The sequence below is a fragment of the Drosophila ananassae genome, chromosome XL (assembly GCF_017639315.1).
Source record: "Drosophila ananassae strain 14024-0371.13 chromosome XL, ASM1763931v2, whole genome shotgun sequence".
Classification (NCBI taxonomy): Eukaryota; Metazoa; Arthropoda; class Insecta; order Diptera; family Drosophilidae; genus Drosophila; species Drosophila ananassae.
In genome coordinates, this window is record NC_057931.1 from 301,967 (window position 1) to 329,112 (window position 27,146).

A 27,146-nucleotide genomic window follows, 5' to 3' on the forward strand; every position below is an offset into this window, starting at 1 on the left:
AAAAAGAGCTAAACAAATCAATACGAAAACGATGCAAATGGCAAAAGGCATGTCAACAATGCCAGCGAGTAATTGGCAGTGGTCGGCTGATGACGCTCGCATTGAAGTTGATGATTGCGCCTGCCTCCTGCCCTCCGGCCCGCCTGCCCTCCGCCGACTCCTTGCGCAGTGATTGCGATCGCTGGAACTCCAGCTCCGAGCCACCAGCTCCCAGAGCTCCGCCAAAGTGCAGCTAAACATCTGGAGCAGGCAGTCGAACCGAGCAGCTCCACCCATCTCCAGCCTGCCGGAGCTGATCACTGATCTTTGCCGACAGGGCGTACAGTGGGAGAAAAGCCTCCACCTCCTTAATCCGAAGACGAAGTCCAATTCAAGCAACTAAAGACCCTTTCTCGCAGTGCCCTCTTCAGCGAACAGCGGCTTTGATCTGTCACCGCTCGCCAATCGAATCACGGCAGACGCGAGCGGCAGCAGATAAAATTATTGAAATTACATTGGCAAACGCCGTCGATCAGGGACAGGAATATAGTACACACTGCAAATACACCAACAGCTGCTTCTTCGGCTGCTGCTGCTGGTAGTGGAGAACACGATCGCCGACACTTACAGGCACAATAATTATCGCTTTTAGTCCCAGTCCGGCCTGTCAATGCGATTCGAAAAATGTCGTCAGTGTCGCCCAGTGCCGGCGAGTATAGCTCATCATTGGAGCAGGATCCCGATCCCGATCCCGATCTCGGCCAGCACCCAGCGATCAGTCCGGTGGAGGCTCTTGATCGGCCCCGTGATTCCTCATTCGATTTCGTGCCGCAGTGCCCGTTTTTAAAATGTAATCATCATTAAAATATTTATGGGTTATCTCTCGCTCCTACCAGCGGGGCCGGAGCGTCTCCGACTGGCCGGCTTGTAATGACCATACATAGCAATTGGTTCTCACGTTCGGGCCACAAAAAAACCACGGCAGGGGCCGCGAGGGGCAAGACAAAGACGCGTTGCCAATTTGGCTTCATCATTCGAGGCTGGAGCTGAACCTGAAGCTGAAGCTGAAGTCGAAGCTGCAGTTGCAGGCAAGTCTGGAGCCGATGCTGAAGTTGTCATTGTCATTGTCATCGTCACTTGGCTGGGATTCGGTTCGAGATCGAGATTCGGAGTGGCATCTTTCGGCTGGGGCAGGAATGCGCCGATCTGACTCGATTGCAGCCTATCGATGGAATTTCAGCTGCCCCAGAGCAGTTCTCGGATGAGTTTCCAGCCCGAGTGAGAGAATTCAAATAAGAACCTTGGCACTTCAGAAGGAGAACTCGACGGTCTGTTCCGATTCCTGACGGATCTCCCATAGACCATGGCGTGATCACTGCTCCTGTCACAGCGACTGTGCCCTCCGGCTCGCCCCTCCAGCGCAATAGAGCGGCAAACAGGGAACTCTAAATTGGCGTCTTGACTCGTCATTTCTTCCCGGCTCTTCGAACGGAGGAGTAGCGCTTCGGCCGATGTTGTCGTTTATCAATTATGACAAATCTTTGCGCATGCGTGGCCAGCGGCGTCGTCAGCGGAGCTATTTATAACACGGCGGAGCCCCTCCCGGCTCCTCCTCGGTTACAGCCACTCACACACGGCCTTATGCATATACGTACGAACACGCCGCTGTCCCATTCCGTGTTTCATTTTAATTTGTAATTATTTCCCCAGCGTTTTTGCCGCGGCAGCTCGTTTTGGATTTTTTACCTCTCGTACGACTGGAGCGACTCCGTGGCTTCCTCGGCTGCCTTTGCATGTCGGGCTGCTGCTTCTCTCGAACGCCACTTGCGCTTCGGTTCGGTGACAAATAAACCAAGGGGCAGTCCTCTCCAGAGAAGCCGCAGAAAGCGGGTCTCTATCTATTCCTTAATTAATTGTTTTGCCATACAAGCTGTAGTTGGGCCCTTTCTTCCCGCCCAGAACCCAAATATGATGGCCCCCACCCGGCCAAGTGAAGAGTCCACTGAACACCACTTGGCACTCGTCTAGTTCGCAGCCTGCAGCCCACAGAGCCGCAGCCCAGCTCTTCCACTCTTCCACTCAATCAAGGGCCCGATTCTGCCAACTTGAGGCCAGGTCCGCGGCTACTGTTTCTGGAGCGACTGCCCCGGCAGAGGTCCTGGGCGCAGGACCCGGCTCGTTATTAATTTGGCATGTGACAAATTGTGCTACGCGCTGGCCAGCAATTAGAGCGCGGGAGACAGCTCTGGGGCGAGGCAACTTGGCTGATTTAACAAAATTTCACCGCCGAGACACGTACAAAACGGCTTCGATCTGCGGGGATGCCCGGGAGAGGCTCGGAATGGGATTCGGAGGAGCGTCAACAGACGACAAGTGGCACTTTGGCGCATTAAGAAAATCTGTACAAGTGTCACTTTGGCACACACAGCCTCCAAGACGCTCCTCCAGGAACAGAAGCGGCCTGTCAGCTGGCGGGGATCGGAGGCGGAGACGGAGGCTGAGGCAGACTGGGGGCTTGAAGGTGGGTAGGTAGAATTATAACGCCAACGTTCCTAAGGCAACAACGGCCGAATGCAATTCCTCGGCGCAGCAAGGATTATGCAGGGCTTGTTTAATCACTTTTCATTCGAGCAGGACAGGCGGGCGGGGAGGCGGGGAGGAGTGGAGTTCAAAATACAGAAGGCTGGCCCCTGGAGCCTTCGCCCGGAGCACCTCGAATTTGTCCAGTCATCGGCATTATTTAATGAGTTGCCAACAGGTTGTCCAGGCGGAAAATCATCAGGCCGCGGCTCGGAGGCAGATTCGGGCTCGGATTCGGGTCCAGAGGCGGCCGGAGATGCAGATGCAGATGCTGTTCAGGTTCAGGTTCGGATTCGCGTTCGCGTTCACGTTCGAGTGCGCGGATCTGGGGATCTGCAGCTCTGGAAATGTGCCGAGTCAGCGCCGCAAACAGAAGCCAACAGCCAGTCCGTCAGTCAGTCAAGCGGCCTACGCCCGGACTCCTGCGAAGGTCCCTGGACACCCCTCCGATCCGCATCCGACTCCAGGGCCAAGTCCAGGCCCAGCTCCTGGGCCCCGTTTTCCCCAGTGTACAGCGTAGATGCAACTTGTTGGTGGCTCTGCACTTGACTCGCCCTCTGCCGCGCCGCAGCCGCAGCCGCGGACTGTCAATTTGACAGACAATCTGTCGACCGTTTGAAGCGACTCAGCTACTGTCTACAGCCACCGATTATGATTTGTTTGCCGGGGGATGGATGGAGCTACCCTGGAAGAGGAGGGCATATGGGTTCTAGAGGAGGTCTGGCTTCTGTCCTGTATATTAGGAAGTGTCTTAACATAGAAACTTTGCGGAGAAATGGCTTGAAAAAGTTTGATTTAGAGGAAGGACCTGAGACAAGAGCTAAGGCCTATTCGGCAAGTCCCTGCCAGGAGGCAAGGATGAGGAATTCGAACGAATCCAATGGATTGGAAGAACGCTCGCCTCCGTGGCCGCTACTTGAGATCGAGAAGCCCTCAAAGTGGCACTCCACTTGGCTCATTTCTTGCCTTGTATTCAGGGATTACACTTGTACCCTCGCACACATATTTAGGGAGATCTTTAGGTCTGGCGTTGGCATCCACAGCATTCAACGAAGAATGTTTGGGATTTGTATCTCTCGGCCGCCGCGCGAGCCTCGCATTCAAGCTCTCACCCCAGCGATCGACGATCGGCGATAGGAGATACCAGATACAAGATACAAAATACAACAAACACACAACCACATGCTCGCTCGATTCCCAGATCCCCAGATCCCACATCCCAGATCCCGGATCCCACATCCCACATCCCGCTTGCTCGCCACCAAGCGATCCCCATATGGCCCCTCGGTTAATACTCATAATTGATTAAAAAGAAAATTTCCATGGCATTTATGCGTACCACGCCACTCATCCCACAACGTCGAGTTGTTGACAGCCTCCGATGGAGCTGCCCATGAAGTGGGCTACACTGCGAGGAGGCTCGGGCCGGAATTCCCGAAGACAGCCCCCAGGCAGCCCAGAACTGCCACTTGTTTCCCCCAGTGTAGCCGCGGACTCTGTTTGGGGTCTCTCCCGCCTTTGTGATACTTATTTCTGCGCAGCGCTGTTTCTGTTCTCTGGAAGTAGTTGTCGAAATGTTTTTATTTGCTATCGATTAATCGCTTGAGTCCACAGGCCGCGTCCCGCACGAAGCGCGGTGGCAGTTGCTGCTCTGCCGGGTATCTGCCGGGTATCTGGCAGATACCCGCTCTCGCGACTTGGAAATGCTGCTGTGTAATTGTTTTGAAGTCCCTGCCTCGGAACGGATTGGTAGCAGACAGCAGACAGTGCGGACCGGCCTCGGCTCTGGGGCTGTCATAGCGCCTGATTGATCGATTGTTTGCACACGTTTTTGTGAACGCATTTATTGAGTATTTTATTAATTTTAACTGATCGATGAGCTGCTGCCTGTGTTGCTGTTACAATTTCTTCGTTTCTCGCTTCTTTCTGTCTCATTGTGTTGTGTTGTGCTTTGGGTCTGGCTCCTCTCACGGATAACTAGCGGCCAACTCCGGCTCAGACTCAAATCAGGCTGTCCATGCTGACCCAGCGCCTGAGCGGGAGGCCGTCCTTGGGGAGCTCCAGCAGGAACTCGGACTGGGTGCGCAGCAGGCGCGGGGAGCTCTCCATGCCCCACGTCTGGGAGGAGCGCGAGGAGAGCTCCGTGTCCAGCTCGAAGTCGTCCGGCTCGCACTCGACAAAGTCCTCCGAGGGCGAGGAAGCCCTCTCCTGGTCCTGGTCCGGGTCCGGGTCCTGGTCGAGGTCAAGTTCGGGCTCCTCCTCCTCCTCGAGCCACTGCTGCGGCTCCTCGCTGGACTCCTCGTGCAGGATGATCCTGGCCCGCGGCCGCAGGGACCGGTATGTCCTGGGCTGCTTCTTGGCATTGCTTCGGCACCCGATGCCCAGCTTGTTGGGCCTCGTTTGGGGCCGTAGGCGCCACGGCAGCCCCCGGAGCCGCTGGTAGTCCAGCAGGGGCTCCTTCAGCTCCACGAAGAACCGGGCGCAGTGCCGCCCGTCCATCCACGAGTGGTTCCTGCCCGGCAGGTTGCTCCGCTCGGGCGGGTAGCGGCAGTGCCGCGGGCGCACGGACAGCGACTTGACCATGGTGGACGACTCGTAGTAGCGCTGGTCGTAGCCCACGGCTCCCTCGCACTCCGGGGGGTCCATCAGCTCCTTCACGCGGGCGTAGATCGCCGGCAGGGCGTCAGCGAAGAGGCAGCGCGGCACAGAGTTCCGCCAGGGACAGAGCACGGGGTTGGAGCTCCCCTTGGCCCCCACGAGGGGGGGTGGACGGAAAATGTCCGGGTACGGCTCGGACTTCAGTTTGGCCATCAGGTCGAGGGCGCTCTGGTGGAAGTCCCAGCTGGTCTTCCCGTCCGGCAATCGCCACTCCCCGTAGGCACTTAACTCTCTTAATTTTGGCGGATGGTAGGATCCGATCTCCGAGTCCGAATCCGAATCGGGGGATCTCTGCCAGTCGTAGGACCAGCGCTGAATCGACTGCGACAGCTCCTCGGCGGTCACCAGGTCGAAGTCCTCCTGATCCTCGATCCACACAGTGCGGCGCCGTGCGCGCGTCCTCTTCTTCAGCGGGGCGCGAACCATTTTGGGGCTTTTTTTGGGAATTTTTTGGCTACCCGATGTTCCTTCCAGTATTTTGAAAAATATTTCGAAAATCGCTCAACCGATCTCTTCAATGTGTGCCGATGTGGGGAGTGTATGCGAGTGGGGCGTACGGGGGGGAAGATCTCCGAACTTGACATGACGGGGATGTCAGAGGTAGCTGAGTTCGAGAAGGGTACTGTACTACAGATGGGGAATACTCAGATCCTACTCCTTCAGTTCCTGCCACCGATCGACACACATATATCACGCACGTCCCCCCGCCCCCTGCCCCCCTCGATACAGATACGGATACAGATACAGATACAGAGGCCGGACCGTTTCGTATAATTTTTATATGCAGTCATCAACAGCTCATATATATTTTTATTGCCAGCCCGCTCAGATATGCATCTGAAGCACCAGAGACAACAGGGAAAAACAAGTAAGATCGGGCGGCAGATGAAGATGAAGATGCGCTTGAATTCGAATCCGAAAGATGATGATAATGACGATAATAATGACGACGATGGGCTGGGATGAGGATGAGGATGCGGTGATGACTATTTCTGCGTACAGATTTCCAATAAAATTTTGTCGACTCTCAGCTCCGAGTCTCAGTATTTCATCTGGTGTGTGAGCGAGATTTACACGCTGATACAAGAAATAAACAAAAGCAACAATAAACCCGCCTCGGACGCGACTCCGGATCGGAGATACATACGTTATACCTCGCTTAGTCACTCGCAGAAGTGCCCTCTCTCTCTGGCACGGGGGCTGTAAAGATTTATTTCTTTATTTTGGCAGCAGCATCGAGCCATCGAGCCATCGAGCCATCCAGCCATCGAGCCGTCCAGTAGCCCCAACCTCTGGCCGTCTCTCTGTTTTTTATTACCAGGAAATTTGTATTTAATACGTTTTTTCCGCGTTTCGGGTGCGACACTGTCCGGGGGTTAAGCTTAACCCACTAACCGAGAGGTTCTCGCTTAGTCCGAGCCAGCCCGGATATCTGGACACGAGATCTGGTCTATATGCCCGCCCGACACCAGCTCGGTAGCCGATTTTCAATGGAAGCCACACACAATCAATCGGTTCGCAGAAGTCCCTGGTTAGTCCCTGGCTTCCAGCCCACAAGTATGTCGTGTAAATGGGGTTTCCAATTTCCAGCTTCCAACTACGACTAGCTCCGCCCGCCCTGATTCTATCTGCTATATGTCGCGCTCTAATCGATTTCTTGGTACGTTCTCCTCGGAGGTGTTCTCTGGCCAGCAGTTTGTTTACAGTTTGGGAGCAGTATTTGTGTTTTCCCCAAAGAGCTCTGCTCTAGCAGCTCCTATCGAGTTACCCCTCGGCGCGCCCCACAGAATCCAATCCCAGTTCGCATTGCCAAACCAACTGGACCTTGGCGCGCGTTAGTGCAGCTCTTAGTCCAGTTCAGTTCGGTCTAGTCAATTGTCTCGGGTGCTCAGGGATTGCATTTAATTGCTATAATTTTTCAATTGCAACAAAAGACTCCCTGGCACAATGCAAACAAATCGCAGCCGGGGAGACAATGCCCGGGCCCCTTGACAAATGCGAATCGGAATACGAACGCATCCGAATTGGAATCCAAAACCAAAGCCGGGCATGTGTCTCACACACTTGGGGAGAGGGAGGTGAAGACGTGTGTTATCGTTCAGGTGTGCTGCAGGTGGGTGGGTGAGGCGGCTGGGATTTCCTGAAATCAAATCTAGCAAATCAGACCAAAACCAAACACCGAAAACCAAACTATACCGAACCGAACCGAACTGATGTGTCTGTCTTGCCAGAAACTAAAATTTTAAATGCTCTCCAGGGGGAGGTAAGTGGCGGTTTTGGGGGGCCGGAGGTGGGGTGTTGGGGGCGGACCGGCAGTGGCATGCGGTGGGCGGCGGGCGGCATGCGGCGGGCGGCGGAGCGTGCCATCAATACGGCAAACGACGACAAACGCAAACTTAGAAACGTCTGAGTGAATCGACGACGATGGCATTGAACAGAAGGCAGCTGAGCCATCTATGCTCTGCAGCCCGCCCCCACAGCCCCTCCCCAATGGCGCCCACTTATCGCCCAACCGTCGTCATGCTCCGAGATACAGATACACATGAGTATCTGATGGATACTGGGCAAAATTAGTTTGCTTTCGGCTTAGCTCAGATTGCTTTGCTTTTAAAGTCTGTTGCCTTTCGGTTTTTCGGAAGTGTAGGGATGCCCTCTGGAAGCCACTGCCTTTTGGCATGGGTCTCGAAGATATTTCTCTCAGTGCCGCCGCTCGGCCTTGCTCTGCTTTGCTTTTCTGCTCTTCTGCTTTGGATTTTGTGCTTTCGGCCAGGGCTCTGGCTCTGGCTGTGGCTGTAGCTGTGGCTCAGTTGCCAGCCAGTTGGCTGGCTGGGTGTACAATTACCTTAACGCATCGACAATTATACGAATGGTTGGACGGCGCTTCGGCTTCCACCTCCGGCGCGGCTGTGGGGAGCCCAGGGTGGAGCTGTTTGGGACCAGCCCATCCATCGCCATCAGCCCATCAGGTGCGATATGCGATACGCAAGCGACGCGTCGACGGTTGAGACAATTGCGCCACAAAACGGTTGCGACTGGATGCCCCAGAAGATTGCCTTTGCCTTTGCCTTTGCCTTTGCCTCTGCCACTGCCTCGGAGTGGGTCTCGCCCAAGGCGAAGGAGGAGGCAGGTCGAAGAACCTCCGCCCCGAGCAGAAACACGCCCCAACCACAGTGCGAGGAATTAAAAATAAACAAAAGGGCAAATCGAAGACGTGTCTTCTAATCCAAAGAAAGCAGAGCTTTTCTCCCCAAACCAGCTGTCGCTGCGGAATGCTTTTCTTGAAATTAACCCTCTTTTGTTTAATTATTGATATTGTTGTTGGGACGCCAGGCAACCAACCACTGCGCAAAGATGCGGCTTCCCAAAAAACCGAGAACTGATTGCTCCGAGCCGGGCACTCCGGGGTGCAGGGCAGCGCAGAGCCCAATAAGGGGGGGCGTGGCACTGCCAGCGGCATTTCATCAAACCCCACACACAGTCGCCTCATCTCCCAGCCATCCATGTGTGCGGATTGCGGACTGAATCGTATTGAAAACTTCGGGGCACCCACAGCCGAGAGCAGGCAGGGGCCAGGATGCAGGCTCGGCTCTACTTACTTTTTAATTGGCAAAATTAATGCAATGCAATGAAACGAAGCCCGTCATGCTGATACGCGATATGGGATATGGAATATGTGCTATCCAAATCCATATCCATGTCCATATCCAGATCGAGAGACAGCGACTGAGACTGTGGGGGAGTGGGGCAGGTTCGACCCCGGCACGGATTGGGGATGTTTCTTTTTCTGGGGGACGGATGGGCTGACATGCCAACGGCACTTCCCTGCTCCGGCTCGTATCTGTATTTGTATTTGTATTTGTATTCGTATTTGTGTTTTTGTAATTCTTAGAAATTCAATTTTCAACTTAAAAGCCCACCACACTCGCCGCCCCGCGCTCGACAAGTGATTAAGTGAGGAGCAACAACAAGAACCACGTTATGCAAAAACAAAAACAAGCCAACTGCAAAAACTCGGAAGAGATGTGGCCTCCTTTGAGGCAGACTACCAGAATGCCCTTCAAAAACATTAGTTTTGATGGTGGAGTCCTTTGTGGCTCCCTAACCCTTTGAACCCTGGAGGAGTGGGCTGGAATACTTCGCTAACTCCTCAACTTTTACTAATCTTTTCCTTCAAGTTCCTGGCAACAGCCGTAATACCCCTTGTGAGGGCAGAGAAGAGCAGGCGAGCAGACTGAAATGTTGTTGGCGGCGTCGCGGTTTTGATCCACTCGCATAATGAAGATCATGACGATCTGGGACGACGCTTTGGCATTGGCATTGCCCCTCCGTCCATCCGTCCATCCGTCCGTCCGTCTGGCTGGCAGTCCGTCTGGCAGTCAGTCATTCAAGCAAGTCAGTCACACATATTGAAATAATTATTATCTGCATTTCGAGATCGGCACAGCGACTCCGGAGCGCGGAGCATCGGCATCGGCATCGACATCGCCATCGCCATCGCCATCGACTCGGAGTTCGGCATTTGGCCCCACTTCGCAGTCGCAGTCTCAGTCTCAGTCACAGTCACTGTCGCAGTCGCAGTCGGAGCGAATTGAAGGCCATAAAAAATCAACGCATATTGCACACTGTCACTCCGAAATATTCGCCTGCAGGGGGGAGAGTTCACCGGCTGCACTGGGGACAACGTGCAGCTGGTTTGGGGCTCCCACTTCGAGGTGCAATCACCCACCATCCCCACTTTTTTCAGAGTGTAGGCCAGGGCCGTGGCCAGGGCTCATTAGCAGGGCTCTACCCCCGGTCCTTGCCCGCCAGGAAGTGATAATCCTTTGACAAAGCCGGAGACCTGGCAGATTTCGCGCGATTCGAACGGCGCGTGAAGTGAACAAGAAAATCCGCGCAAAAAAGAGAGCGACAACCCCTTCTGGGCCCGCTCGGCGAATTCCCCAAAGAACCCAATCCAGGCCGGGCCGGGCCGGGCCGAATGACAACAATCAGCCACAGACCCTCCGCCCCCGCATACGCCCCTGGCACCCTTGTAATGCGACGTGTTTGCCTCAATTCGAGCATATGAAAACGGTTTATTTTGCTCGATTAAGTTGCCTTTTGAAATGCGATTCAAGGCGGCAGTCGGCACTCGCAAAAAAAGAAAGTAAAACCCAATACACGGGCGGGGGAAGGGGGTGCCAGGTTGTCCCAGGAAGCTGGAAAAGCGCGACAGGAAGCAATAAAAATCGGGCGGAGGATATTGAAAATCGTTTCCCGGGGCAGGAAGTTCGGGGACAATGAAGGCCCGGCATGAATGGAAAATGGCAATCCTGTGGGCTTAGGATTGGCTGGGCACTTGCGGCCTTGTGTGGGAAGCCAATCGCTCTATGGCTATATTAGAGCTGCTCCGACCTTGACAGGCCAGCCTTGTCTCCGGGATTAGATAACATCTAGCAGATCTCTCTCCTCCAGGGGCCATAAAGTGCGCTCTGCCTGGGAGCTAGGACAGCCACCAGCGGAACGGCCATAAAACTTTCACCGATGGCCCGATAAACATCAATGGGTGCCACCTCTCAATGGGCGAGGTAACAGGTAGCCGTAGCCGTATACGGCTTTACGATCGCCATAAAACCGGAGGTTGCCGAAAGGTTCAATTGCACAGTAACCGCCAGTGCCCATCGATTCGGAGCGGGTTAACAGGCCCGAGCACCGAATAGAGTACTGTCCTATCAGATCCGATCCATAGACAGTAGCCGCGGCGCCGTAAAACCACCGGGTTCGGGCCCACCATAAATCCGAAACTTTTACGAGGCCTCCGATATTTAACGACTTTATTAAATGTCATGGTAAATATGGGACCTGGAGTGGGTCTGGAAATAATTGCAGGAGCGGGAAAGAAAGGGCCTACGCCTCTATCGACGAGAAAGCGCATGCTGCTTCTTAGGTATTTCTTCCCGGGCTGAACCCCTGCTCTCTTGATGTGAAGAATCCCTTGACTATTGACCTCCAGTTGGGACGGCGTCCTCCATTCGGATTCGCGACTAAATCATAACGTCGCCCCCCAGAAGAGCTCCCTCCCGAACGCCCATACCTGGCCCTGGGATGTATATTTTTACATGCGTACTCCCGCCCACACAAGGATCAAGTCCCGTGCTTCGCCAGCGGGGCCCAAGACATCGGGCCAAAACGGAAAAAAGTCGAAAGGGAGAACAGGCAACAGAAAGGCGGCGATGACGCCCCTCTAGGGACAATATTTATAACTTTTGCGGCGCGTCTCAATTCATTTGTCGCTATGTGCGAGTGTGGGCACTGAGAGGAATGGGGGTTACTTGGGGCTATGAGATATTATGCCTATGGATGAGTATTCGTTCATGGAGCCTGCTCCTTGGCCAAGACTCCTCCAGTCCCTCCAGTCCATAGCTCTTTCTGGCCCTGATTTCTCGCAGTGTCCCCGACTGGCCCTGCTTCTTCTTGCGCCGATTTTGCCAGAGTGTCTGCCACCTACGTAAGCGTATAATTCGTTTAGCGTCAAAAGGCAGCCACGGCAACAACAGAAACACAAACTTAATCAGTCACTTTAACACCCAGCAGCCGCCACTTACACACCGCCACACCGTCGAGAGGCCCTGGCAAGAGAGCAGTGCGGGGAGGGGGAAAGGGGGAAGGGGGGAGGGGAGCAGGCGTGGGGCAGGAGAAGGAGGCAGCTAAGGAGACTGCGTCTGTCATGGTCGATATTGCGTTGACACCAAATTTGCATTAAAATGCAATTGTGAGAGCAGATCTCGCTCCTGCCCGTCTCGCATTTTGAATCGGATCGCTTCGGTTCGGCCTGCTGCTACACTGAGCGAAAAGCCGGGGGAGGGAGGGAGCTCCCCAGTAACACTCCAGTCCTCTGTCTGGCCCTGGTTCTTCGCAGTGCCTGCCCCCTGGCTGTGGGTAATGCATCTTTAGTGTCTATTGAGCAGGACATTAGTCACGTGGCATGCCGTGGGCAGAGGCTCCCTGGGAGCAGGGGGATGGGGCTGGTCGGGGGAGGGGGAGGGGAGTGCGACAGACACAACGCCGCGAAATATCAATTAAATCGCAGAAAATAGAAAGTGAATTCTTTTAACAGTCAGTTCCGCTTTGATCTCGCCTGGTTTACGATCTTCGGGAAATCGCGTCTATGCGTACCGCACTAAGCACCAAGTACCACGCACAGCTCCCGGCCAGATATGGCGGCCAGAAGCCGTGGAGCGGGCCGGCACTGTGACTGACTTGCGACACCAATTAAAAATAGTTTTGACACATCGCGAGTCCCAGCGCCGACTCCGGGCAATAAATTAATTACAAACTAGCGACAGGAGGGAGAGGGGCCGGAGAAAGCCCTGGAGCAGCTCTCCAGATCCCATTCGCGGATCACCATTTCATACTTCTGGGGTAGGGATAGAACCGGATACCTGGTAGATACCCGATAGTGCTCGCAAGGAGGCATAGGATTACGTCCATGGGTGTCCCAGAACTCCGGATCTCTGCCCACCCTACGTGGGTGTCACCTTCTCCGCCCTCGGGTTGCTGTTTCTCCTGTTTCCTTGGAACTATTTATTTATTCGCGATTCGCATTCTTGCAGAGAGAGAAAATACTACTTGAATTGCACAAATACTGCGGAATATCACGAAAATGGAACCATTTAATCGAGGAATTTCTAAGAAGATAGGATAGGTTTCCGGAGTAGTGCCAGCTACCTGAGCCCTTTCTAGGATGATAGTCCGCCACCAGGGGCAGTTTGCCTTTCCTTCCCCTGGCCCGCTGCCCGCTGCCCGCTGTCCCTCTGCTCCTCCGCCCGCCCTGTCCGCCCCTCTCCTAGCCGATGATCTGCAGCAGCCTCTTGAGGGTTTCGCGTGGAGTGTTTGCTGGCCTGTTGTTGGCAGACAACTCAGCCACTAGGCTTGAAACTTCAAGCTGAGCACCGGCTCAAGTCGGAAAAAGCTCGTGCTTCCTCTTCTGCAAGTCTCCCAGGACCCCCCACCGCCCCCGAAAAGTAACAACCTGCTGCTGCCGCTTTCAATTATTCACACATCATCAATGGGCCTCGACAAATATTCAGGGAAAAGTCAGTACGAACTCTGCTGGCTGCTTGGTGGCTGGGCTGCCCGGCCGCAGTTCTTTGTCTTCGGGTCGGGCGACCTTCCCAGGGGGACAGGCACGGGGCCCGGCCCCTGCCCCTGCCCCTGCCCCTGCTGCGAACGTGTCTGCATATTGTTTCGTTCATGTCAAGTTATTGACCCGCGCCGGGCATTTTGAAATGTTTATGCGTTTTCATGACTGAGATGTGCAATTGATAATCCCCGGCTGGAAATTATGAATATGCAGCGCTTCCCTGGGACCTGGCAGGACTCCCAGCTCCCCAGGCCCTGGGAGCCAAAACAGAAACGAGGCGAGAGGCCAGAGGATGAGTCCCAGGAGGAGTCGGGTGCCTCCCGCTGGCTGGGTATCAGGTCGGTAGCCATCGCTAGACACGTCTACGTTTATGCGGAAGAGTGCAAATTGTTTCTCGTAATTATGAGGCGAGGGGCTCTTCACGACAACCGACCTGTGGCAGGGGGAGGTCTTCGAGGAAGGGGACGCCCTGGGGAAAGGTGGAAAGCCCGGCCAGGAGAAGCGCATAAACCCCGGCGAGAAATCCGAAAAAGTCCCCAACTGCTTCTTATCGGCGACAAGCGATCAATACAGCAGCAATCAATATGGTCAATAAAGTTCGGTCCCTGGGCTCTGGGCCAGCAGCGGCGGAGGGGCGGGGCGGGTTAGGCGGCCGGGGGCAGGCCGGGACCCCGGAGAGAAGCTGCGATGGGTTAACAAACAAGGCGACGTGATGTACACGCTGAAACCCAAGAAGCCCGAATCGCACCGAGTGTGCATATGGAAATGGCCGAAGCGGAGGCTGCCCAGGGGGAGGGTCGCCCAGCTCGGCCGGGAGCGGGCTGGGGGGGACAGCGGGACACTGGGACATCGGGCGTCCCGTCACCGACTCTTGTTGTCACTGTTGTTGTCGCTTGATCGCAAATTTGCCATGGCAGGCTTGACAACTTGCAGCCAGGCTGCCAAAGGGCACTGGGAGAAAAGCAGGGGGAGCTCAGTCCTAATCTGATTATCCTCTGAGGAGCAGCTGCTGAGCTGGGGGCTACTGGAAGAGGTGGGGAGAACGATTTCTCGCAGTGCACAGAACTGCAGCAAAGCCAAGAACCAGCAGAGCAAGGTAGCAGCAGGCGGAGAGCCGCCACCTTAAAATAATGTTACAAAACTTTTTTGGCATGTAGCTGAGTACGGCCCTGTAACCAATTCGAGGCAACGCCATGATCCTCGGACCTCGCATCCGTAGCCACGTAGCCCCGCCAATCCGAAACCCCATACCCTGCTACCTGGCCCCTGGCCCCCTCCCTTCCCGAATACCCATTCCCGGCAACAACAAATTGGAGATCACGGTTTTCATGTACTACATGCAAATTCATTGCTACTGTTGCTCCCTGCGATCGCAGCGGCCCAGAAGAGGCTGGATCTGGTGGCTACCGGGCTATCGCTTCCATAACCATAAAGCTGCGAGCTGCGAGCTGCGAGCTGCTAGCTGGGCCCCGAGAAGAGCTGCCTCGGTAGCAGCCGGAAGCGCAGCGAGTTAAATAAACAATCCGAAACAACGTCGAGTTGCTCGAGGACCCAGCCGCGAGTCATTCACAAAGGAAGTTGGTGGCATAATGCGCTGCCTACTAATTCTAGAACTTGTTCACTGCACTCACCTTCGCTGGCTTCGTTGGCACGTCGACTTATAGGTCCACCATGTCCTTTTCTCTAAGATTCCTCAATGGCCTGAAAGCACAGAATAAATTTTTAGAACATTAGACATTGCAAGATGGATAATAATTCCTGGCAGTTGGTCCTCCGTCCCAGACTTCCGCCAGCTGATATACCCTTTCGAATAGTAAGCAGAGGAAACTGTTCGATCGGCCTGTCCCACTATCGAGGGAGGACTCCTCCCCAGGAGACCGCCCCTCCTCCTCGCCCCGCGAGCGGAGCACGTGGCGGCTGACAGAGGACAACGCGCTGGCGCAGATCTTGTTGCAGGACCTGGATTAAGTCGGAGAGGATACACGAAAAGCCAGACGGAGGAGTGTAGCTGGCGGCGCCACCGCACACACATCGCTGGCACTTCTAACACTCCCGGCCCGACTCCCCTGCAATCACGAAATTACCACCCATCCGAGCGATCGAACACTTGGATCTCCGGGAATCGATTCGGGGAATTCGCTCTAGGAGATCGGGTTTCAGTGGCGCGTCTATCAGGCACCTAGACGGATGGCACCTAGACACGTATATGTGTCCCAGACTCGGGTTTCCAATTCGCTATTTGCAATTCGCAGCTCCAGTCCAGCGGAGCGGGGCACTTGTAGCGCGATTCGGATCTGGCAGTCGACTGGGCAGAGCTTTCCGTTCCAGACCGGGAGTGATTGGATCGACGGCTGTTGCGATTGGGGACTATCGATAAGCTCTCCGGGAACCAGGGCCGCGGAAGAGTGATTGGAACTGGAGCCAGTGGCTGATGGATGTGGGAAGTGCCGGTTCCGTGTCCAACACTGGCCCAGAGGCGTTAAAGTAAACAGTTGCGAGCCCCACTGGGCCACTGTCAAGGGGCCCTGATTCCCCGAAGACGAGCAGATCGCTTAGCGAAGGGTCAGCCTGGGGTCGAGCCTTCTTCGCCCCTGATTTGCATGCGGCGGGCCATAAATCGCCGTTTGTTGTTTACACTCTCCGGAAACGCAGCCGAGAAATTTGTAACAAACTGCCGCAGAACCGAGCAACAAAGGCCTGGGCCAAAATACAGAAATACAGAAATACAAAAATCCAAAAAAATAAAACAAAAAGAACTGAGACTACAATTCAAACATTTCCTGTGGCCCGATCCGGTCCGGGTATGGGGTAGCGGTGCCGGTGCCGGTGCCGTCTCAAAAGTCTCAGGTAGCGCTCTCGTGAGATTGGCCTTAAAAATTATTTATATTTTTTGTTAGAAAATCAAACAATTAACCTCGAACTTGCTGCTTGTGCTGCCGCTCTCGGCCCGGCCCTTACAACATGTTTGAGACATAAAAATTTCCAATTAATTTTTTCTCCGGCCAGTGTTTTTGTTTTTAGTGGCGGAGTAGTGGCGGTGGAGCGGCGGAGTGGCGGAGCAACTTCCACGGAACGGCCGAAATGGAAAAAATTGTCACAGCCGCCGTTTACAAATAATTTCTGTGGCTGCTGGCTGCTTTTTTGGCTCTTTGGGGGTTTCAATGGAAACGAAACACATAAAACATGGCCAACAAGCCCGGCTAACTGACGGAGTGGCAGTCGAGCCCGCTGGAGTGACAGTCGAAGCGAATGCGACCGGAATGCCATAAAAAACTGAGCCGAAGGCCCTCGAACGGGAGCAATTAAAAGTTGTGCTCCGATTGACCCTTTCCGACCCGAGAGATGAATAATTTATTGCGATTTCTAGATTCTAGACTCTAGAGCGATTTAATATCCTTGGGAGGTCCTGGCCAAGTCCTGCCTTTAATCGAGCCCTGTTCGCCCCAAGTTTCCCAATCATCTTCGGCCCACAGGGAAAGTTAACCCACATGTCCAGTGGTCGCCATGTGTGGCGATGACAAAAGTTCATTAGCAACGCATCAGTGGGTTAAGCAGTCCAGGTCCAGTCCGCGCTCCGCACTCCGCATCCGGTGCGGGAGGGCCGTGATTGCCGGGCGCCTGCTGGGCTTTATTGCCAATAAATATTGGATCATAAATTCGTAATTAATATCAGGCCTCCAAGGGATGGTGGGGGAGCGAGTCGGGGGGAGCAAGCCGGGATAGTCACAAGTCGCGAAGAATTTCCCCGAAAGTCTAGACTCCGCACTTAATGCCCGTCGTGGACACAAATGTGTAAATGTAATTTAAGGAAATATTTTAATTGTTTTCGGTCCTGAGGAGCGAGGACCGCCGTGCATTTCATTGTCGTTGTCATTTTCATTCCCAGCACCTGCCAGGATGCGGGACTCGCATGTGGGACTCCTTCTGCGGGACATTCGCATTCACGGGCAATGGCAATGGCAATGGCTCTGCCTCTGACTCTGCCTGGCAATGGGCAGGATAAAATTTTATCGCTTGGAAATTTTTCAATTTTCAAATGAAACGACTATGGATATGGAAATGAAGATTTAACCAAAAAATCCGAAAAAGAAACCCGTCTCCCCCGTCGAATCAAAGGTGCCCCGCAGCCCCCGCCGAATGGCAGATGATGTGACTCTTATTAAGGCTAACAACCCGCAACAAAACGGGCATGTCGAAGCCCTCAATCTTGAAAAGTTTCCACCGCCCGCTCTGCCCGGCCCGGCTTTTTCTTCGGTTGTAAAAAGGACATGTTCCACTTGAAAATAACAATTTCATTCAATTTTTGATCATTTGCTACCAGAAATGGCAAATCAAAAAGCCATAAAAACCGACAAACGACCCAAACCAGCCAAACCAGGGCAAAAAAAAGCGAAAGCAAAACCCAAAAACCGAAAAACGGACAAGGACAAGGCGGCGGACGAGTGTCCTGTTTTGTCGTCCTTTAGTCCTGCCGTGTGCCGTGTGCCGAGTGCTTCTTGAGCGGTTTTTTGGGGCGGGTTTTACAATTTGACTTTTCACACTCTGCCGAAGGGTTCCATCGGTTCTTAAAGAATCTAAGCTCTGAAGAATTGAGTACCTTGAGTGTGTTGTTCCGCTTTCTTTGTAGAATATATAAAAAGAATGTACTATTATTTATAAAACATATCTTATTAAAATTTTTGTGTTCTTTATAACTATCTATAACCACAAAAAGTCCCATCTCATCACCAACTATCAGGCCTCCTTTCTGTAAGGGTATCCAGAGTGGCCTTCGAAAGTGACACTTTTCAGTTTCTTACAATTTTTTTCAGAGTGGGTGGGGCGGGGTGGCCGGGTCGTCGCTCGTTTGGTTTTAAAATTGAAACGATACACACACCACCCGCCCAGCCACCCACAGCTGGTCCACTTGCATGCGATTGAGCTTCCCCGCCCCGGTTTTCCGCCTTTCCCAGCTTCGCTCCTGTTTCGGGCGCTGGCCAGGCAAATCCTGCACGCAAAATTTATGTTGCATAAAATTTTTCAATGAATTTTATACCAGGAATTTGACTTGGTTTCCTTTCCGCTGGCTGTCTCCTTGAGTTCGGCAGCGCCTCGTAGCGCTGCACGTGGCATATGGAGCGTAAAGCAGTTGGATTTAGTCCACCCCCAAAGGATTGGCCAGATATGCGCGTATGTCCTTGAAGTCACCACCGAGAAGGGGGTTCAGGGCCCAGACATGTCGAATCGGCGACTGGATCAGGTCAGTGGGAAGTGGGGGGAGGAATTGAACCTCTATTGGTCGTCTAGGCCTCTGGTGTGAAACTAGGGATACTAGGGGATACATCACAAGAGATAGATCGGGTGTATCCACGAGATAAATCAAAATTTGTTGCATCCGAAGACGCAGAGCGGGGACCACCAGCGTCAAGTAAACAAGCCAGATTGGGGGAAGGGAGTTCGTGCAGCTGGGGAGGGGGCTAGGTAGCCCGATCCCGTAACTCACTTGCCCACCAAACACAACACCAGTCGGATCGATTCAAATCGATTTGCCTGAGAATCTCCACTAATTTGATTTGTGGTTAGGCACTGGGGGAAAAGTGGCCTGGATCTGCTTGGGATCCGGAGAAAAAAAGGTCTGATATTCGAGAAATCGATGTGATTCTTCCCAGTGCAAGGTCGAAGGCCCAGCCCCGAGCACGCACAGGTAAGGACGCTCATTAGAAGGGAGAAATTGGCCGGGGCTGGGAAAGTGAAAGTGCCGCTGCCGAGAGGGCAGAAGGGAGACCATCAATAAGGCCGGACAGGAGTCGAAACAAAGGGCAGGAGGGCCTGTAGGCGCAGGAGCAGAGAGCACATTTTTTTGACTTATTACCGGCGATTTGTCAGCATCGGACATGGCCTATCGCCATCCATCTCAGGAGCGTCCGATCGAGTTCTGTGAAGAGAGCCCCGTCCTCCAATACCGAGACGTGATCCGAACTCCCCGCCCCACACTGCTCCGGAGATAAATCTCGTGGGCCGGGTCCCTCACATGCGCTCATGAAGCGAACCGTTTGTCATTCGAAATGCGATTAAGGTCTTAGAATCGGTCGCGGTCTTAGACTCCCTCCCAGCCCACTCCCTCCCAGCCCGGAGGGGCAGCCCGGGGAGACCCATGAAGCGATCGTGAACAAGCAATTAGCATGGTAATGGCCGTAAATCAATCAGGAATCTGCAATCTTGTCGATTGGCTGCCGGGCGGGGCTTGTGTTCTCCTCTCCGGCAAGGTCGGCGGCGATTAATGGTCGTGTCGTCGGATCTCGATTGCCATTTCGGCTGCTCCGGCGAGCAGCTCGGAATGGGGTCTTGGAAAATATTGAAGAGTAGAGAAGCGCAAGCCGCCGAGCTGGGGAGTTCGTTTCTTCAGTCTTTCATTTCGTATTTCGCATTTCGCAAAGAGGCTACAGTTCGCCGCCTTTATCGGCCAGACCTTAATCTTAATCTCACATGTGTCGGCACCGAAATCGATAATGATGATTACCCGCATTTCTCGATCCCCGCTCGCCCCTCCCTCCTCACCCTCGCTCCACGAGGCTCTTCGCCCTCCCGCGCTTTCTCCTGCCGCTTACTCATTTTATTGCCCGGCCAAATAAACAAATTACTTGTTTGATTTCTTTTGAACGAGCCCCGAATATTTACCGCAGCCTCAATAAATTCTGCAGCGCTGCAGCGAAGCGCCCGAAAACGGCGGGCGGACAAGAAATGCGGACAGACGGACGGGCGGACAGACGGACAGGCGGACAGGGACCGGCATCGTTTATTGAAACGTTGCGGCTGCTCGGGGCTTGTTTAGACAACAATTTTCATTGTTGACTTTACTTGTTATGTTAATGAGAGAGCCGACGAGCCGTCACTCGGATCGGTTCGTTTGTCCCGGAAAAGTGGGCGGGGCGAAAGGGGGCGCAAGGGCCGTATCTGGGAGATACGAACTGCGCCTGACGCGTGGCCATGGGCCATGGGCCATGGGCCTGTTGACACTCCGCTCATCTATTGACACGCGAGTCTGGCCCAGCGGAGTGGATGTGCCCCGAAAAGGGCCCATAAACCGCCATAAATAGGAGTACCAGAGAAGATCTTCGAGGGGGAGGGCCTCCCAGCCCCACAGCCCCCACAGCCCCAAGGGGACCTTCCAATTAGCCAAACTGACAATAACTGCCGGCAGTATCAAGATATTCAATGAGTTTATGACGCCGAGCCGAGTGAAACAACAAAGCATAATTATCAGAAGCCTGCCGCCCGGCCCTGCGGATCGGGACTGCGAGGGACTTATCTGCAATTTGGCGATCGTAACAGTTTTGACAAATCGCACACACCACCACTCGCGGCCGTCGAAAGGTGACTGCCTCAGAAACGAGAGGTAGTCCGGGGCGGGGGCCGCTCCGCCGGGCGGCGGGCTTTGAGCTTTATTTTGATTTCAATCTAAAACACACAAATCGTTCATTCTTCTTCAGGCGAGCGTCGCTTCTTGATCTCCGCCCGTCCGCCGCAGCACCGTGAGTCGGCCGCAAAAAGCCCCAAGTCGGAGGCTCTGCTCCTGCCCCCCTCTGAATGACATTTTTACGATGCTGACGCGCGTTCCTCACCACGAGACGTCGGCCGCGGATGGAGATGTGATTTGCATGCTTAAGCAGCCGACTTCGAAACAATCTGGTTATGGCTCCTTCGAGGAGCGGGGCAGGGCTTCCAGGAGGGCTTCCAGGGGGGCAGAGCCAAGGAGTGGCCGAGGTTCTCAGCCGAACTGCGAAAGCCTTGAGAGCTTGCCCCAGATGGGGTCTCAAATACATCAAATATTTGAGAGCTCAGCAGGCTCAGACCCACAGACCTCTAGTTGGAAAATCGGAAAAGCCTCGGAATGCCCCGCACCCCCTCGCTAATGACTGACTCAAGTCCGCGATCCGATCCAATTCGATCCGAGATGAGCCGATCCCACGTAGCGATCGCCGGCGCTGACAATTGATTTGTCATCACAATTGGACGTGGCCGGGGATCTCGGCCAGGCATTATTCATAGTCGAATCAATCATTATGACGAGTCCGATGGACCCACTCCCCCTGCAGCCTTTCTAGCCTCCCCGACCGCCCCCAGCCCGCCAGCCCGCCAGCCCCCTCCATCCAGCGCAAGTTAGGGCAGATCCAATCGGCGGCCAAAGCAAATAAGAGAGTCCCACCGATCGTGTCACGTACGTGGAATTGGGTTGCCGCGCTCTAAGATTTCCAGTTCGGAGCTGGGGAGCCGGAGCTGGGGAGGCCGCTGCGGCAAGGTGCCGGCGAAGCCGTTTACTGGAACAAATTTCGTTAATTTTTATTGTGATTTCCTAGAACCGAACGACAGTCAAAGGCTTTGGCCTGGTAAATCACGAAAAAGTGTCGGCGGACACGCGCCTCTAAAAGCCAAAAGCGAGCGTTCCAATCGAATCGAAATGCAAATTATGCAACGCCGTCAAATGAGCTCTGGACTGGGCTCTCTGGATGGGCTGCCCTCCTGCCGTCTGCCTCCCTGCCTGCTCCTTACCTCGCACTTAACTTTTAACGACGCCAGATTTGTGCATTCAGGCGCTACAAATTGTTTATTGTGGGGGCCAGAGCACTCCTCTCCTGCGACGACAGTCCGAGGCTTTCCACCACCAAATCGAATTCGCTGTGGTCAGTCTCCGCAGTCTTTTATCTTTGCCCGAGTTTGTGTTTCTCTTCTGCGGTGTCTTCCCATCGAGGGACTCGCTCGTGGCCTGGTGACAGCGTCTCCTGAAGGATAACTGGAGCTTCGAGCTTGCCCCACAATCCTTTGCGGCAGAACGGAAGTGACGGCCGGGTAGTCCCTTTGTCCTGTCAGCAGCCCTCCCCCGAAGCCCATTCAATTAGTCGACATGAATTGAGTTATCGGCTAATAGGGCACTGGCCCGGCGGACACGTCGGCATCATTAATAATACTCAGTGCTGGCAGGCAGCCTTTCCCACCGACTCACACCCACCCACCTCGGCCGGCTGGGGAGTCCCACTCCGGCGTGCCCGATCGCCGGGGATCGGACAGATCAATTACTCCCGCCTGGTTGGCTGCTTGGCTGCTTGCCCGATCCGTCCCTGCCTTGCTTTTCGCGCCTTGCCTCGCTTTCCGCCGTGCCGTGCCAGCCAGCGTGCTTTCTTGGTTCGATTAAGTGGTGCTGCGGATGCACGGGAAGAATTTGTGACGAAAGCGGCCCAATAGAGATTATCAGAAACGCTTTCAGCTATTGTTCCTCCATCCCCCTCAGATGTAAGACTCTAATTGCCCCAATCGCAAGCTACTTCCCCAAGCAATGTCATCCTAATTGAGTAATCGGACAATCAATCACACACGCCACTGCCACTTCTTTCTCCCCGTGTGTGCCGCCAAGGAGCACTCAGTGTGATGTGCGCGGCCTCCTCCGGCCCATGCGCTCTTTTTCGGGGGATAAATCACGCGAGGCCAAAGACGGATCTCCGATCCGATCGGCCGAGGGCAGCACGCCAGCGCGGCAATAATCTATCACCTGTCAGCACCTGTCATTCAAGCGTCGCAGCAGCGATTGGAAGCCCGACAGCCCCTACTGGAACTCGGAAGTGGGAGTCTGGACGCGGGCCGCGGAGCTCCAGGCAGGATTGGGAGTCGGTTGACGTCATTAATCATGCGATTAGTTAAGTGGGTGTTCGCCGCTGGCTAAAAATCAGTTCCGAGCCGTTTAATGCGACGTCTGAACGCATGATTGCATTTTCAATTTGACAGCGACAGCGGAAGTACCTGGCTCTGTATCTGAATCTGAGTCTGTATCTGAATCTGAGGCTGGGGGGCTGTCAAAATAATCACACGTACAATTAGCATGACGACATGCTCGTCAATTTGTTCGGCTCATAGAGCTGGACCTCTGCCAGGTACGGCGATTGATTGGCCGGGATGGGACTGGGAGATGGGGATCTTTAATCATGGGGTGGTGGAGGGAGCACAAATATGATTTAGAAGCTGGGAGAGGCCCTCCGCGGAGGTCAACCCAGCCGACCTCCATTAATCGGAGCCCAAAGCCTCCTGTCGAAAATCCCACAGCAGACAGCGTCCGGTGGCTGAACGCCCATCAATTTTGCGCATCATCATCGGCATAAGCAGGCGGACCACCAGCCAAGCTGCAGCAACACCTACAACGACACCTCATAGACCACGGAGGCAAGCAGCCTGCCACAAAGCAAGGAGGCAGGCATGCAACAAGGCACACTGGGAGAAACCTCCTTTTGCATTCATTTAACAAACTTTGAAAAGTGTGGAGAGAGTAGGTATTCCACCAAACTATACCCTACCACTAGATAGTGTCTATTCTATTCCAGAGACCTATTCTTTCCTTCCCACCCTTTCTTCCCAGTGCATCGAAGCCAGCCACTTGAGCGAGTATCAAGTGTGTAATTAATGTTTTATTAATACAAGCGACAAGCGATCGCTGCCTGGGACTTCTTGGGATTTCTGGCCCTCCGCTGCGAGTCAGCAGGGATCTCCACACCTAGCTCCTGCGCCTCCTGGCTGCCGACTCCTTCGGATCTCCAAGCAAGATGAACAGCAGTCGAAGTGCAATCGATGCGGGCCAGCCAGGGCTGAGTGCGGAGGGCGGAGGGTTGCAGGCCAAGATTCATATGCACAATGCCATAAAATATGTGCTCCGGCGGCGCAGAGTCGCCGATTCGGACTCCTCCTTTGCATGCCAGTGCCAGTGCCAGTGCCAGTGCCAGTCTCTGTCCTGTCCTGTCCTGATGCTGGTGCTGGGGCTGCCTGGAATAGCGGCTTCGGTTTCCTGCGCTTAAATGAATTACCAGATTAATGGACAGCATAAATCACATTATCGCTTCGCTCGTGGAGCGACTTGTGGCCGCGGTCGCGTTTAGAAGCTGCTCATCATGCGACCGGATCGGGCGTCCTTTGTGGGCGGCCCACTGTCTCCAGTCTCCGGGCCGCCGCCCTTCTGCCGGCCGCCTCCCTCCGTCCTGTCGGAGTCCACTTGTGCCCGCGGACGGTTAATGATGCTGCCAAGTGCGTTGGGAGCTGCGAGAATTTATTGAACCATTGCCTAAAAGTCCATTCAGCCGACACCAGCCAAACGCTATGTCCCGCAGTGGGAAAAATCAGGTGCTCCTTCACACTCTCCGTCTTACACACAACCAATAGCTATTACCCTACAGCCCAGCCCGATTTCTCGCCGTGCACCCAACTGCCTCCTGAAGCATGATTCACTCAATAAAAAATAAATGCCAGATCCAGCAGAGGCAGGAGGGCAGCGAGCAGGACCGTGGCTGTGATCGGTACAAAGACAAATCACACCTTCTGCATTTGTTGAACAAAATAAATCTCGTAATGAGTTACGATAAGACGACGATTTCGACAGCTAAACAAATCACCTGCAATTGATCTTGTGTATGCAAATCGCGGGCCCGCCAAGAGGAATGCCTGCGATTTGGAATACTGGAGCAGCTCGGCACCTCGGAACGGGTTTCGGGAACCGTAGGGTGTATTTGTGGTACTTTGTGGTGTGCAGAGTTCGGTGTTCGGTGTGCAGTGTTCGGTGTGCAGTGTGGTGTGGACAATCAACAACACAAACATGACATTTATTGACTGCTTGGCTGGAAAGTATAAATTACAAATGAGTGGCCCAGGAAGGGGCCTGAAGCCTCCGATCCGATCGGATCGGATCGGATCGGTTCAGATCGGATTGGGTTTGGAGGCAAGAGTGAGTGCGAGTGTGGACTCGAAGCTGGATCGATGGTGTCACACAGCAGGACACTGGCCGAGTGCACGCGTCGAACGCATAACTCACTTTCGCCTCAACAATTCATCTATAGAGGTCCGAGGTTCCAGGCTGCTGGCTGCCCAGTTACAGGTTCCAGGTTCCAGATTCCAGGTTACAAGCCGGGGGCGGGGGACCAACCACGGCGAGATGAGCTGGGATTACCTGGCTGGGATAGCCCTGCACTGTGCGTGCCGTTTCCCGGTAGGGAATATATATTGCGATAATGATCATGACAGCCTATATAGTCGCTCGAACGCTGCCCAATGACATTTGTCTCGTCCCGGACCCCTCGCTGGGCCTTTATGCCCGGCTGTGCGCAAAATCAAAACCAGTGGCTAAATTGCAATAATAAGCCACCTTTATAAATCGCCCAGCCACTATTTGTCTATTGCCCGGCCGCGGAGAAAGGGTTCTGCTCCTGTGGGTGGGGACTCATTGGCTCTTCCTATTTCTCCTCCAGCGGGCCTCGGAATGTGGGGAACGCCCTCTGTAGGTGGGAGCCTAGATCTGATCGGAGTGGCAAGCGGGTGGAGGCTCGAGGGGATGCCTGAGGGTATCTATTTGATATGTTTACGGTTTGGAAGTAAAAAGTATACATCAAAGAGCCCAGAGGATGGCCCCTAATATTCTTAGTTTCCAATAGTAGAACCCAGCACCCGCACCTTCCTGAACCGCTCCTGCCCGGCTCCCTGGCAGACAGGCAGCTCGAACTATAAATTTTTGACAGTTGCAAAAAATGGGCATCCATTGTGACCCCTATTGTGTTGCCGCGCCACCGCGCTGCGATCGCGGCGATCATGGGACATGGGGCCTTTTAGGCCACGGCTGTAACACGAGCCAGAAGCTCCCTAGACTGCTGGGTTTTAATGGCACTTCTGGTGGCCCGCGACGACGACGACTTGGCCATTCTTCGTGGTGTCGTGGGGTCTGTTGTTCGATAGAATTGTTTGCCGGGAATTATGCTTTATTGATGATGATAATGATGTCCTTGGTGGCTCCTGCTCCGGAGCCCGAACATAAGCCTGAAAAATTCCGGGAATGCCGATTCCGGCAAGCTTTTAATTCTGGGCCCGAGTCTGGGCTCTGGAACTGGTACTGATACTCGTTCTGGTCATGGTTCTGGTAATAAAAATGCCATAAGTCAATATCAGGCGGGGAGAGCCGGGGCACGGGTCTTGTTTAATGAGTGCCGGGATGGGCATTGTCTCCGGGGTCAAGATGGACCGCTGCAGCTGGCGCGGCACTGCGAAAAATTCGACTCGAAATCGAGGAATTCTTGAGTTCCAAGGGGCCAGAGGGAAGGCCAATTAAACTCTACACTGATGATTCAATCCTCCCCCATTGACTTTCGAATCAGCGCCCCGTTTCTCCGAGTGCAGGCCAGGCGATAATGTGCCAATGCGGACACTTCAGTTTGAAATCGTCAATTAATGCAAAGATCCGCTGCGAGGGCGCTCTGATCGACGCATGAATTATGTTTGCTCAGCAGTTAGTTTTAATTGAAAGTGACATTTCAATAAATTGCAGTCCGAATGGAAATGAAAATGGAAATAAAAACACAAATATGAATATGAGTATGGGCATGGGCATGGGGATGAGTATCTCATCTCTCCGATCATTAATGCCAATGATCGCCGTTCCACTCCGCTTAGTGTTAATATGATCAACAGCATCTCCTCATCAGCATCTCGGCTCTATCTGTATCTGTATCTGTATCTGCATCTGTATCTGTATCCGTATCTGTCTCTGGTGTTTTTCTGTTTTTGTATCTACGATTTTGTGTTTTGTTTTTTGTGTTTAACGCTCGTGTTTTTTGTTGCTTCTGACCGACGGATCGCCGATCGTGTGGCAAAAGGGCGTGTGAATGCTTCAATTAAATTGAGCGGAGATAACCGACAGACCGGACCGGACTGGACCGGGCCGGGGCGGAGAAATTTAACTTAATTGAAAGTGTTTCTCTGTTTTTGTTTCGGTTTTGTCCGTTTTTTATTCCGTTCGATGGATTTCGCTGGG

General features: G+C 53.8%; 2 protein-coding genes across 3 annotated transcripts in view; both read right to left on the reverse strand.

Annotated features, from left to right (window-relative positions):
* Positions 1-15,680, reverse strand: part of LOC26513646 — a 47,966-nt gene extending 32,286 nt beyond the window's left edge. Inside the window, exons 1-2 of one of the 2 annotated variants that reach the window (XM_044716673.1) lie at positions 15,519-15,680; positions 14,971-15,040 (exon numbers count right to left, since the gene is read on the reverse strand). The gene's annotated coding sequence lies outside the window, so the exon portion shown is untranslated. Of the gene's footprint in view, positions 1-14,970; positions 15,041-15,423 lie in introns of both variants that reach the window. The other variant, XM_014905719.3, reaches the window with a different exon arrangement.
* On the reverse strand, positions 4,384-5,796 carry LOC26514944. Its single transcript, XM_014905739.3, has one exon. The coding sequence runs from the start codon at positions 5,641-5,643 to the stop codon at positions 4,561-4,563; it is 1,083 nt and encodes a 360-aa protein (XP_014761225.1). The 5' UTR covers positions 5,644-5,796; the 3' UTR covers positions 4,384-4,560.
* Positions 15,681-27,146: the final 11,466 nt, after the last annotated feature.